The sequence below is a fragment of the Thunnus thynnus genome, chromosome 21, assembly GCF_963924715.1.
Source record: "Thunnus thynnus chromosome 21, fThuThy2.1, whole genome shotgun sequence".
NCBI classification, from domain to species: Eukaryota; Metazoa; Chordata; class Actinopteri; order Scombriformes; family Scombridae; genus Thunnus; species Thunnus thynnus.
Window position 1 is genome coordinate 22,221,756 of NC_089537.1, and position 12,297 is coordinate 22,234,052.

The 12,297-nt window shown below is 42.9% G+C and overlaps 1 protein-coding gene across 23 annotated transcripts in view; it reads left to right on the forward strand.

The window, feature by feature from the left end:
• The window catches only part of svila (supervillin a), an 85,511-nt gene that overhangs the window by 33,605 nt on the left and 39,609 nt on the right, over positions 1 to 12,297 (forward strand). For 8 of the 23 annotated variants that reach the window (XM_067578308.1, XM_067578310.1, XM_067578321.1 and 5 more), the window contains exons 1-6: positions 735 to 956; positions 6,341 to 6,404; positions 8,320 to 8,411; positions 10,012 to 10,075; positions 10,201 to 10,343; positions 10,445 to 11,174. In XM_067578308.1, coding sequence (XP_067434409.1) covers positions 899 to 956; positions 6,341 to 6,404; positions 8,320 to 8,411; positions 10,012 to 10,075; positions 10,201 to 10,343; positions 10,445 to 11,174 — 1,151 coding nt within the window. In that variant the 5' untranslated portion in view covers positions 735 to 898. Of the gene's footprint in view, positions 1 to 731; positions 957 to 6,340; positions 6,405 to 8,319; positions 8,412 to 10,011; positions 10,076 to 10,200; positions 10,344 to 10,444; positions 11,175 to 12,297 lie in introns of those variants that run through there. The other 15 variants (XM_067578317.1, XM_067578320.1, XM_067578316.1 and 12 more) reach the window with 9 other exon arrangements.

Below are 12,297 nucleotides of genomic sequence, written 5' to 3' on the forward strand. Positions count from 1 at the left end.
CTCCTCTCTCTCTCTCTCTCTTGCTCGCTCCCTCTCTCTCTCTCTCTCTCTTTCTCTCTCTGTGCTCTGTTCCTTTTATTTTGTCCCTTCTGAGAGATGACTGGAATTTCTCATCTTGCTGAGAGGGTCATTTTAACTTTCTCCTCTTCCCCCTGCTCACTTTATTTCCACTCCCATCCACCCACCCTGCGCACTTTTCTCTCACCGCCCATGCCATCCCCCCCCCCCACCTCCCTTTTCTGATGCTCTGCACCGGTTTCTTTGGCATCCCGCTCGTGTGTGTGAGCCAAGGGAAGGCAGCACTCTCCTGGGACACTCACTAACTATCTCTGTCTCTTAAACACACACACAATCTTTTTTCCTTTCTCTGTGTCTGTGAGGCTCATTCTGTAGCATGCAGGACACTTTGCTCCAATCTGGTAGCATAGTAAGGATGGGGCCTAATTTGCTTGTCTTGGTTAATGAGCTTACCCAGTTCTGAGCAGCTTTTAGCCCTGCAGGTTGTTGTTGTAGTGGGCACTGGTTAGCTCTCGTCTAGTGAGAGGAACCAGAGCGGAGGAGTGGATATCAAAGGGGCAGAGCTGCAGCCACAGCTTCACCACTCCTCTGTTTGCCTACCAGGACCACCTCTGCTTGTACCAGCACTGCGGCTGGGACTCACTCTTACTCTCTCTTGCTTTCTCTCTCTCCTCCCTCCCTCCCTCCTCTGCCTCTCTCTAACGCTACCTGACTCCCTTCTCTCTCCCTCCCTGCCTGTCCCAGAGCACTGACAAACTGCTTTTGTAGCTGCATCACCTCTTGCGCAGCTGCCTTTCTGCTACCCTTCTTTTCTACCCTGTGTTTCCATCTCTTTCACTTCTTTCCTGTCTTATCCTCTCCCCCTGACTTTATTGCCAAAATGTACCGGAACCCGTGGATCTCAAATTACCTGAGTCACGTCAAGTTTTGCAGCCAAGGTAAGAGCAGAGACTTGGGACTCTGCAGCTTGGGGCAGAGCTGAGATTTGGAGCTCAAGCTGAGAGCTGGGGACAGGTTACTCGTGTTGTGGAGCTAGGAATCTGAGCTCTTGGGAGTTGGCAGGCAACAAACTGCAGACTCCCTTCCTCTCTGCTCACTGTCCTGCTTTCCAGCCAGCTGTCCTTGCACTGCAGCTGTAGCCTCCAAGGACACAACGAAGCAGAGATAAGGGACTCTTAACAGTTCAGGCTGCTGTTTCAGGGAGGCGACTATTTCTGAGCCCCACAGCTACTTGGACTCAGACTTAGTTAGGAAAGTGTAGATGCATGTATGGATGTATTCTCAGACTTTGTTGCCCTCATGGCTGTGTATGTGTGCACTGGGGCTGGATGAGCGACATTATGAATGTCTTAATGACCTAAATTTACTCTCATTGCAGTTTATAATAAAAAATCTAAAGGGCTGGTCACACCAGTTTTTTAAAATGGCAAAAATTGGCAATGAAATCTGTTAATTTCAATAGTTTGACTTGCGGGAACAAAGTAAATCTGAAATTTTTGCGTCAGGTTCAAGTCAACAGTCCTGAGTCCGAAATGCTTAAATTAATGAACTTATCGTAGCTTGTTAGCTGTGTCGCACCATCCACTTTTATTTTACCCCCACTCCACAAAAGAGGCGTAGTTTTAGACAGTTAGGAGACAGGAGCAAGCTAGCTAGTTTCACCCCCTTTTCAAAAACTCTCCATTGAATGAAATGATGTAAAATCCTGAGAATAAAATGCCTGGGGAGAGTAAATGGCGCACTAGAAAGAGGCCAGGAGACTTACTGTGACTGACTAGCTTATTCTCGGTTTGCTAGCATGTTGTTAGCTCAACAGCTACAGTAATTCATAAACTAGCCCTGTGAGTAGTCCCTGTGTCACCGAGCTTCTAGAGCTTCTATTTCATGAAGACACGCCAATTATTTTTATTCATTACATTCATTAATCAGAGCAAACACATCAGAGGTGAGTCAGCATGAGAAAGGAAATATCATGACTTCATGGTTACTGAGGTAAATCTAACATCATTTATCTGTCATCCAGCCCCAGTGTTACCAACCTTTCTGTGTGTCTACTGATTATACAGTGCTGACTTGCCACAGGTCCATGTCTGCTTCTCTGTAAATGCTTCTAATTCCCACCATTCTCTGTAATATTTTGTGAGTGAGAAGTGAGTGTTGAGATCTGGCTTCTCCATGCTTAACTGGCTGGGAATCCACAACAGGTGGCCCACAGTTCCAGGCTTTTATGTGAGCATGGAGACCTTTTGGGGGAAGGGGTTGTGTATTGAAGCGTGTTTGGGAGTTTAAGTCATAGCTACGCCAGCGTACCTGTCCTTTGCCCTGAGTTTCCTCCACAGGATTCAGTTTGAGACTGAGCTGCTTGTATACTACTCATTGATATTAGTGTTAAAGACATAATTGGCTTATTGTCACATCCTTTTGTTAAGTCCACTGTTTGTAGTCTTGGTCTTACCTAATTTCTGATTCCCCATCTGTTTTTCAATGCTTTACTTCTTAAGCCTCTCTCAGTGAGGCTTTAGTCACAACTTGATTCTCCTAGAAAGCAGGGTGAAGGCAGAGTAGGTGGGCAACTTTAGGAGTAGTAGAGATTTACACATGCACAAACACACACACACACACACACACACACACACACACACACAGTGTGATGTAATGCAGACGGTTAAAGAGTGACACATTTCCTTTTGGGCCTGCTGTAATCCCAGGCATCGAAGTTAATCCTGTATCTCAATTTGGACATATGCTCAGCCCCTGATGCCTCTTTGGTTACCACTCTGGGTGTGTTTGTGTGTTAAAGGACCAGTGTATAGGATTCAGTGACATCTAGCGATGAGGTTGCAGATTGCAAGGAACTGAATGCCCCCACCCCACCCCACCCCACCCCACCACACCACACCACACCCCCAGCCGCCCGCCCCTTCCAAGCATACAGGACAACGTACAGTGGCCGCAAACCTTGCGAAAAACGTGAAAGGCCCTCTCTAGAGCCAGTGTTTGGTTTGTCCGTTCTGGGCTACTGTAGAAACATGGCGGTGCGACATGGCAGGCTCTGTGGAAGGGGACCCACTCCCTATGTAGATATAAAGGGCTCATCTAAGGTAACGAAAACACAACAATTCTTATTTTCAGGTGATTATAAACTAATTAAAACATACTTATGAATATTCAATTCCATTTCTGCCAATTCCGTTCTGCTAGATGCCATTAAATTCCACACACTGCACCTTTTAAGACGTTGGAATAAGCCTCTGTGTTTGATTGGTATTTTCTTGAAATTGGGCCCCCAGTTATTAATAATGTAGTTAACCTGTTTGACCTTAGCTTTAAGTGAAAGTTGAGTTTATCGGAGCAGAGCGTTCCCAAAGACAACTTTGTTTCTTTGTGTACAGACAGTGTAATACATTCTTTGTGCTTCACACCTTTGATACCATCACATAAAAGGCTTTCCTCACTTCAGAGCCTGAATGACCCTCCACTGAATCATTAAATCATTTTATCCCCATGTTTTATCAGTGTCAAGCCGCTTTTACAGCCTCATCAACACACACCAGGGCACGGTGCAGAGGAATTCCTGACACATTCCCTTGCAGCTATAGCAACCATAGTTTTTCTGTAGATTACAGCCAGCATCAAAGGCTCTGCGACATCTGTGATCATTGTGAAGGTTTTTATGCCTGTGTCTGGAATGATGAATGTATTGGGGCACTTGGGCTTTCTGAAGGGTCGCCCCTGATGGCTCACATGCCGCTACATATAGGCTGTATGAGGTGTAAAAGGAATACAGGTCTGGGTTTTGGATAACGTTAGACCTTACAAAAGCCTCAGACAGCTGCCCCCCCGAGGGACAAATACTTTTGTTATTTTGACACTAGCAACTAATTAACCTTTACTTTGGCATCTGGTTTTGTTTCACACTCAACTACCAATTAAAGGGACATTCTGGTATTTGCCAACTTGTGTGTTGTTTTTACATTTTTTGACATTTATGAGTATTGGTCATGATAACATTCTACTTGCCACCTGCATTGTAGAGATCTGGGAAACACGGCCTCTGGCAAGGAGCATGAGCCTCTTACTGCTTTCCAAAGACCTTTTTAATTCAGCAGAATTCATATCAAACACTCTGAGTCCTTTTACTAGAAGTAAAGAAAGTTATCCCCTGGAAAGCTGTAGCTTGAAAACTGCACAGGAATTGCATCCCAATTAGCCACAACTGGAGGTCTTCATTTATTGTATAATGGTTTAAAAACTGTATATTTTATCATTGAATTTTTTCCAACTTCGAAACTTGCAAACAAGAGTCATCTTGTTGCATCTGCTACTTCTCTAACAGGCACACAAGCTATATAGCTGCTTCACATTAACATAAACAGACCAGTGTGCATGCATGAAGGCAGGTAAATCACCTGCTAAGTTGTCAAATAAGTGGATCTGTTGTGCCTATACTAACTTCAAAGCCTGCAAAGGTCATGGAAAGTGAAATGTTATCGTGACTAATTGTTATAATGGCCAAAAATATGAGAATTAGAAACAGGTTGACAAATACCAGAATTTCTCATGCAAGTCTGCTTAGGTCCTATTTTGTCCTTCAACCAGATTGATGCAATTTGTGTCAAAATTTGCTGGAATCAGCTTGACTTACTCTTTCTAGTTTTAGATCTGAGATGTCAATTAAGGATAAATAGATACATTTGAAATATTTATATTTGAAATTTATATGTTAATTTATGCAGAGGAAGTTTTGTTTGCCTGGGGCTTATGAGACTCATTCTGGTAGCAGATACTTTTTTTCAATTCTTAGTAAGACAATTCCTCACAGAGATGAGATTTTCATCTGTTATGAACACATGGGTAAGTGTTTGAGGTTGCTGCGTAATATGTTGTTGTCTCAGTTAGAAAAGATGTGTGCTCCGGTTTTCTCTAACTTTTTTTTTGTACTTTGAAATATCTACTAGAATGGTGTCAACCTAATCTTTGGATCGTTGTCAAAGGGAAACACAATCAGCTTAGATAACCAGGATTATCATTCAAGGCTTGCAAGGAATGAGCCGTGTTTTCACCAGCTATATTCCACCCAGCTGAAACAATACACGACTATCCCCAAACACATCCAGGCATACTGCTCTCTCCAAATAAGCCTTCTTTCTTCTCAAATTATGTTTTGCTTAAGTAGGAGGGATTTAAAGCATCAACCCAAACATCCTTAATAAGGACTAACAGATCTGGAATGGGGGGTTAGGGGTGGGCAGCCTCGGGGGAGAGGTTAGGAGTTTGGGTGGAGCAGTGGGGGAGCTGGGGCGTCACTCGGCCCTGAGGTGAACTTAGAGGGGATGGAAGTGGGACCACATGTTTGTCCCAAAATTGCACAGCTATGGCCATTCTTAGGTCCAGGGCAGCCAAAACTGCACGTTTGAGGTTTGGAGTCAATAAGTAAAGCAGACGCAGACATTCTTTAAAGAGATATTCTACAGAACCCGCATTCTTTGCATGACTGTTTATGATGCTTAATACCCACTAATGTCTTTTTCTTGGTAATGAGGCTGTATTTCTCTGTAGGCAGGTGTTTATGTCCTGTTTTTTCTTCGTTTACTGACTTTGGCCGTTTTCCTAATAGACACCAGACTTTAATAGGTTTGTTAACTCTCGTGTCTAATTGAGATTTATCACATAGCTTCATAATAGTGCGTGGTTTTAGGAATTGGACAGTATGGTTTCTCTGTCTCTTCATGCTGTCCCCTATCTGTATTCATGCCGGGTATAGAAGTGCTGCCCAGCGACAATGATGTGCTTGGCTCTTCCTGGCATCGTCCCAGCTGCACTGCAAGGCAACCTTGACGTGTGATCAGACTTTACAGCGCCTGTGACACACAGACAGTCACTCCTCTATCAAACGCTTTGAGCTATGACCTCATTCACGGCACATAGACTGATACTTAAGATGGAGACAGTCAGTGTCTCTGGATGTATGCGCAGTAATGATTTGTGTGTCTGTTGCAATTGTGGGGATGGGTGGGGGTGGAGGTTGGGGGAGCTGCAAGCCTTTTAACTCTACAGATCACTTATTGTTTGATGTGATTCATTAAGGCAGGCAGATTATTGTTTTCCACATCATTTGTTTTCTCTGTTGAAGTCCACTTAATTAATGTGGTTCTGTGCCAAGGACCTGCAGACAGACTGGCTGGTTCACCTTTAGATGCTGAGTTGCAGTGTGTGTCTGGACAGCAGCGCCTTCAGTTTCAGGTTTTAATGAACAGAGTTGGAGTCAGTCAGTGAGCAGTGTGATGTGACTAAATATTACACTCTTTTCTTGTGTTCTCAGGACTTGGGAGTGACACCCCCATTAAACTTGGCAATCCCAGATTGCTACAGAAGAGAGCTCTGAGGTAAGATGTTCAAAAAGACATGGTTGTTACACATTTCATCATGTTTTCATTCCTTTTTTTTTGTGACCAACTTTTCTATTTCTCTTTCTCATTTAGTTTGATGAGGTTAAAGGAACAGAACCCAAAAGAGACTGAATGCCCCCATACAATGCACTCAAAAATTTTATATTAGCATACAATCTCATCAAAACACAGATGAGATGGCTCAACATCTCTGTCCAGGGTCTTGACAATATCGTAAAAACAAAACAAAAGACTGACAAAATTGTACACATGGGGGCTTTAATTTTGAAATGTTAGTCTAAGCACCATAAACGGATGAGATGAGATCATTTCCAAGAAGGGTGACCCTCTTTTACTGCCTTCTCTGTATAAATACATTGTGTGGCAACTGATGTGACTGGGTGGGGAATCTGCTGAACAAAGAACTAGAGATGAGATTTTGAAGGCAAAAGATGGAAAGGACATGAAGAAAAGGACGATCAATGTCCTGCACAAACCAACCTAAAAGTCTAAGAGGATCTTGCAAAGGTGGATAGTGGAAGTAAAGTAAAGAGGGGAAGAGAAAACAAATGCAGAGAAAACAAATGCACCAATAGTAGAAATGTGTATGTGTGTATGTATGTATGTATATATATATATATATATATATATATATATATATATATATATATATATATATAGCAATACTTAGTAACCTTTGCCAGATAGCAGTCCCTGTAGCCACAAGTGATAAAGGATAAGTGGTATGGAATAATGGTAAATGCTGAACATTTTAACAGCAAACCCTTGAACGAGTTGAACTGAGCAAGGGTACGTTTTATTGCTTATGAACTCAGCATTTTATTTGTAACATAAAGAATGTGCTATTTATTTTTCAAAAGACACATAGTCTCACTTTAAGGCTGGTTTCCTTGACAGGAATTAAGTCCTATCTGGGACGAAAACAATACTGAATAGAGATATCTGTTAAACACATCCTTACTGTAATACTTTGACTGCGGAAATAAACAGATAGCAAGGTATCAGACAAAGCTTGGGTGCTTTGAACAGGTCAAGTGTCCAAGCTTAGTGAGATAGTAAAAGATAAGCTCACTTAGCTGCTTGCCAGTGTAAAACCGCCGTGCTGCAGAATTAGCAGGATTGCTCAGCATCATTTTGTTGGCTGGGTGTCAAACACTCCACCAGGCCTACATGTTAGCCTCTAATCTATGAAGTTTCCTTTAGTAGCAGTGAGGACATCAGGCATAGTGACTCCAATTTGATGCCAAACTCTGAGTGTGTCATGTAGGAATCAGATGTTGGAAAATATTTTGTCATGAAAACTGATTCTGTTATGATAGAGAAGGATCTACAATGTCTTTGTATATCAGTGTGTTCACAACTCTGTGGTTGCTGGAATGGACAAAACCACAAAGTCATATTTTCCCAATTCTTGACTGTTTCTTCACACCAATAATCTACTGCCAGTTCTTTTTTTTATAGTTGTCTTGTAACATTGTGGTTTTGAATTAAATCCATAAATGACTTCAGTATGTTTCTGAGAGAGAGAGATTTGTTGTGCATCTGTGTAGGAGGGTGTATCAGCATTAAAACCTCATAATTTCTAGATAAATATTTGGGGATTCAAAACATGATGAAATTTACAGATTGAATACCAAAATGTATTGTTTGGATGATTGATTGCTTGTTTTTGTAGCTTCCTCCATAATCTATTGGATGATTAACTAGATTCTTGACTGTCATTTAAATTATCCTGTTTCCAAGCAGAATTTTATTTGGACTATTTGATCAAATTCAGATTGATTCAGTGAGCCCTTTACAACTGCTTACACTGTCAGTCTATAAACAAACCCAGTTTCCCACAGTTAAGCCCTGTTTCAATAACAGTTGGTATTTTTCCTGCACCCCTCAGCTTCCAGAAAGAATTCTCCTTTGACGAAAAAGACGACCCAGCCAAAAGCACCAAGGATATAGATGTTAGTCTCTTGTCCAATCTCCCCAAAGGTGAGTTTGTAAGTTTTATTTGTGCTTGCTTGCAGATGACCCTCACCATGTCACCTTTCTCAGGGTTTATGAAAGTTGCTGTTGTGCAACAGCAGCCTCTTTGCCAGGTGGATTCATGTCCAGATTTGTCTTAAATCACTTTTTCTACAAGAACAGTCCTCACATATTGTACAATATGACTGCAGTTTTTATTGTCTTGACAGGCTCTATCTACTAAAGGAAGGAATCTCTGTCTGTATGTCTGTCTGTATGTATGTCCTTCACGTATCTCTTGAACCGTTCATCCAAATGACTCCACATATGGCTGGGGACCCAAGGGAGTGCAGTGTTTTGGTGCAATTTTGACACGTGATGTGTTTAATATTAATAAACTTTGAATAAACCAGTGATCAGCGAGCCGCTCTTCTCTGTGCAGTTGCAGGGCGGAACTTCAGGGCTCTGCTGAATTAAACAAGCATGTCAGGGAGAGACCAGAGACGAGGTGGGACACAAGTCAGAGAAAAGTGCTCTAAAGAGAGAAAAGTAGACAGCAAAAACAGAGCTTTTGATCAAGAATGGACATTCTTACCCCATGTCTAGACAGAAAGCATAGTGTTAACAGCACGTTTAGCAGATCAGCAGCAAGTGATTACATAGGAGGAGTTCAGGTGCATTGTGTACAATGACTGTAGTCACGCACATAAAACGGAGCAAATACTTTCCACGGGCAGTTCAAAACCAGTTTGTCTCATATGTTCTGAGATTGTGGTGATTGTGAAGTGCCACTACAGACAAAGCACAAATATTTGGAGCAAACATAGTGTGAGCAGCATGTTTAGCCAATCAGCAGCAGCAGCAACAAGTGAACTGCTGGCTATCTAAACTCTGGCTATCTATTGATACCATTTTGATACCAACACTCTCTTTTCCAAAATTTGAGATTTGTATACTTCATTGCATGGAACTTTTTGGAATTGTTTTTATGTGATGTAACATGACACAAGGGATCGCTGTGTCCCTAAAAACTGCAACTGAATGAATGTAACTGATGGTGGAAATTTAATTTTATAATGACACTGCCAAAAAAGGTGTATTTAATGTGAATCCATGCCGTCATGTCGGATACCGTTTTTCTTAATAAGTATCATTGAGTCCTTTGGGCTTCTGCGTTATTGGACCCATAGAACATGCACAGAAGAATCTTCATCTGGCTTATTTTTGGCCAGCGTGTGTCATGTGACCTGCAATACTGACTGTGGCCACTTCACCAAAACTATACCCCAGTGTTGTTCCTGGGGACCGACTTTGTGGTTCAACTTTAATCTACCATACTCTCTATAGTTGTGCACACTCATGGTTTTACTGAGCAATGAAGGATTATTAGCGTTGTTACAGTTGTGCTCACCTTCAGGTTTACCTAAAAATAAGGTGGTTACAAAATCTGGCTAAACTGCTGGCTGTTTTACAACCTGCATTATTGTGAGAATGCCTGTGCTTGTCACCTGTGAATACTCATAATTGTCTTTTATGGAACAGTATTTTTATTTTCATAAGACAGCACAGCTGAGAGATTGTTTTTTTTGTTTTACTGATAGAAGTATTTTATGTATTCTCCCTTTAGTCTCTGAGTTGAGGAAACGATTTGAAGGCATTACCACAAGCGCAAGTGACTGGGAAATGAACAGGTGAGGTGATGATTGTGTATAAAAAGGCTGCAAGCGTTCTTGATAATGATAATGTTAAGGAGGATAATAACATGTCTGAGGCTGACTACTTCTTCCTTCCTGCCTGTGTGTGTGTGTGTGTGTAGAAAGGAGCGTATTGCTCGACGCCTGGAGGGCATAGAAGGCGAGGTGCATCCATCTTTGCTGCCTAGCTTGGTGGCCAACCGGCTTCTGGAGGAGGATACACCACGATACACCAGGGCCTCTGACCCCTTTGAGCCCTGTGGTGGTGAGACTCGTAGAGTACTGAGGCAGTATTTTTTATTTATTTTGTGTGCTTGTATGGGAATAACCAAATAACTACTTTCTGTTCTTTTGTCTGCCGTATAGTCACAGTCCAGCGGTATGGCATGGAGGGATTTGAAAGCCCAGAAATGCAGGTGACTGCTCCAGAGCGTCAGTCCAGAGCTCGATGCAGGCCCGATCCTCAGTCCTCCATCCACACAGAGCCGGTCTACCGTTCAGGCTCCACCAACAGTGCCCCGGAGCTGGAGTCCAAGGCCGAACGCATTGCCCGCTACAAGGCGGAGCGGCGCCGGCAGCTAGCTGAGCGCTATGGCATCTCTTTGGATCACGAACCAGATGTGGATATTCCCTCCCGCTACACTCGCACCCAAAAAGAGTTTGAAGGCTCAGAGAGACGTAATAGAGGGGAGTCAGTTGAGGAGGAAGGGAGAGACATCACCCTGAGTTCCTACAACAGCACCTCTGCCACTAGCCCAAGGGCAGGACGCACAGTGCCCCAGCAAGGCCACTTTGACCCAGGCTATGAGATGGGTAGAGTAAGAGTGGACTCATTCTCAGAGAGAGAGAGGTTGATGAACCTGGAAAATCAACGCAGGGCTGCTCCTCCTGAGCTGCCAGCCTCTTCCTCATACATGGATGTGACATCACAGTCCTCCACTGCTAGGGTGCCTGCTAAGGACTATTCAGTCACAGGGGTGCCACCCAGTTCACCGAAGCTGAGCAGGCATGCTTCCCTCTCCTCACCTAAACATGGTGTGTCTCCTGGGGACCTATTCATCGAGCAACAGGCTCACAACATCCTCAGCAGACAGGGGTAAGTGGTCTTGATGCTTTTTTCCTTTTTGGCCTTTTTTGATCTATAATTGTCCCCCAAGTAGTTTTCTCTGTCTGGCTTTACAAAATCTCAAACATAGTAGAGTACATATTAAGTCTTTATGGAAAAATGGTCAGTCCTCAATTTGTGTATTTGATATCTCATTAGCAGATCATTTTTGTTCTAGGGTCCAGGCCCCAGCTTCCCTTCAAATTCATATACACAGGGTTCAAACATGGTTTCCACGTGGACCAGAACACTGCTGTATCATTGTCTTTTAAAAGATTGACTCGCTGTGACAGCGTTATGCGTCTGACTGACTCACCCTCCCATGCTCTATCTCTGTCTCTGTCCCTTTTCTCGGTCATGCATGTCCAAGGTCAACCTGTTGGCAGGACTGTGGTTTCATACCAGGTCAGGCAACCTGAGCTTGTTCTGGAACTATCCTTGAGTTAGGCCAAGTCCCACTGAGACCTACAGCTGGGCTTGCAGAAAACAGGGAGATTAATACAAAATATTTGTGTTTATAAATAAAATAAAATAAATAAAAAATAAAAGGAACTCTTTGCTAAGAGCTATCTCAGAGGCTGTTTGGATGAAGTAACTGGCTATGTAGTTAATCCCACATTCTGAAACAGAATTGCTCCTCAGGAGTTTTCAAACCTATAAGTGGTTTGCTGTGGTCTGAATCAGTGGATGAGTAAATTAAAATATTCAAGCAAAGCAAAATGCAGGACTAAATTCCACATGAGAATGTTCACTCGGGTTATTGGTTAGTTGTATCTGGGGTGGGAATGAGAATGTAAACACTGGAAGAAGGTTCTGAAGAAGGTCCTATCAAGGTAACGTACTTGGTTGTTAGTCCAGTTCGGATTTCGATTCACTCTCTGGCTAGCTGCTAGCGACTACAAATTTCGCTCATCCATATCCCAGCTCATTTGAATCTGGCTGCATGAGCCTTTTAGCTCAAACTTACAGAGAAGGCCTTTTAGTTGGGTCAGATTGAGGTTGGATCATGTTCTCCCTACAGACAAACCACTCCAGAATTTGTTTGTATCCGGACTGAGACCACTTCCTCAAAAGGGGCTTGTGTTTGTTTTGGTCCGCACCCAAGTATGATTGC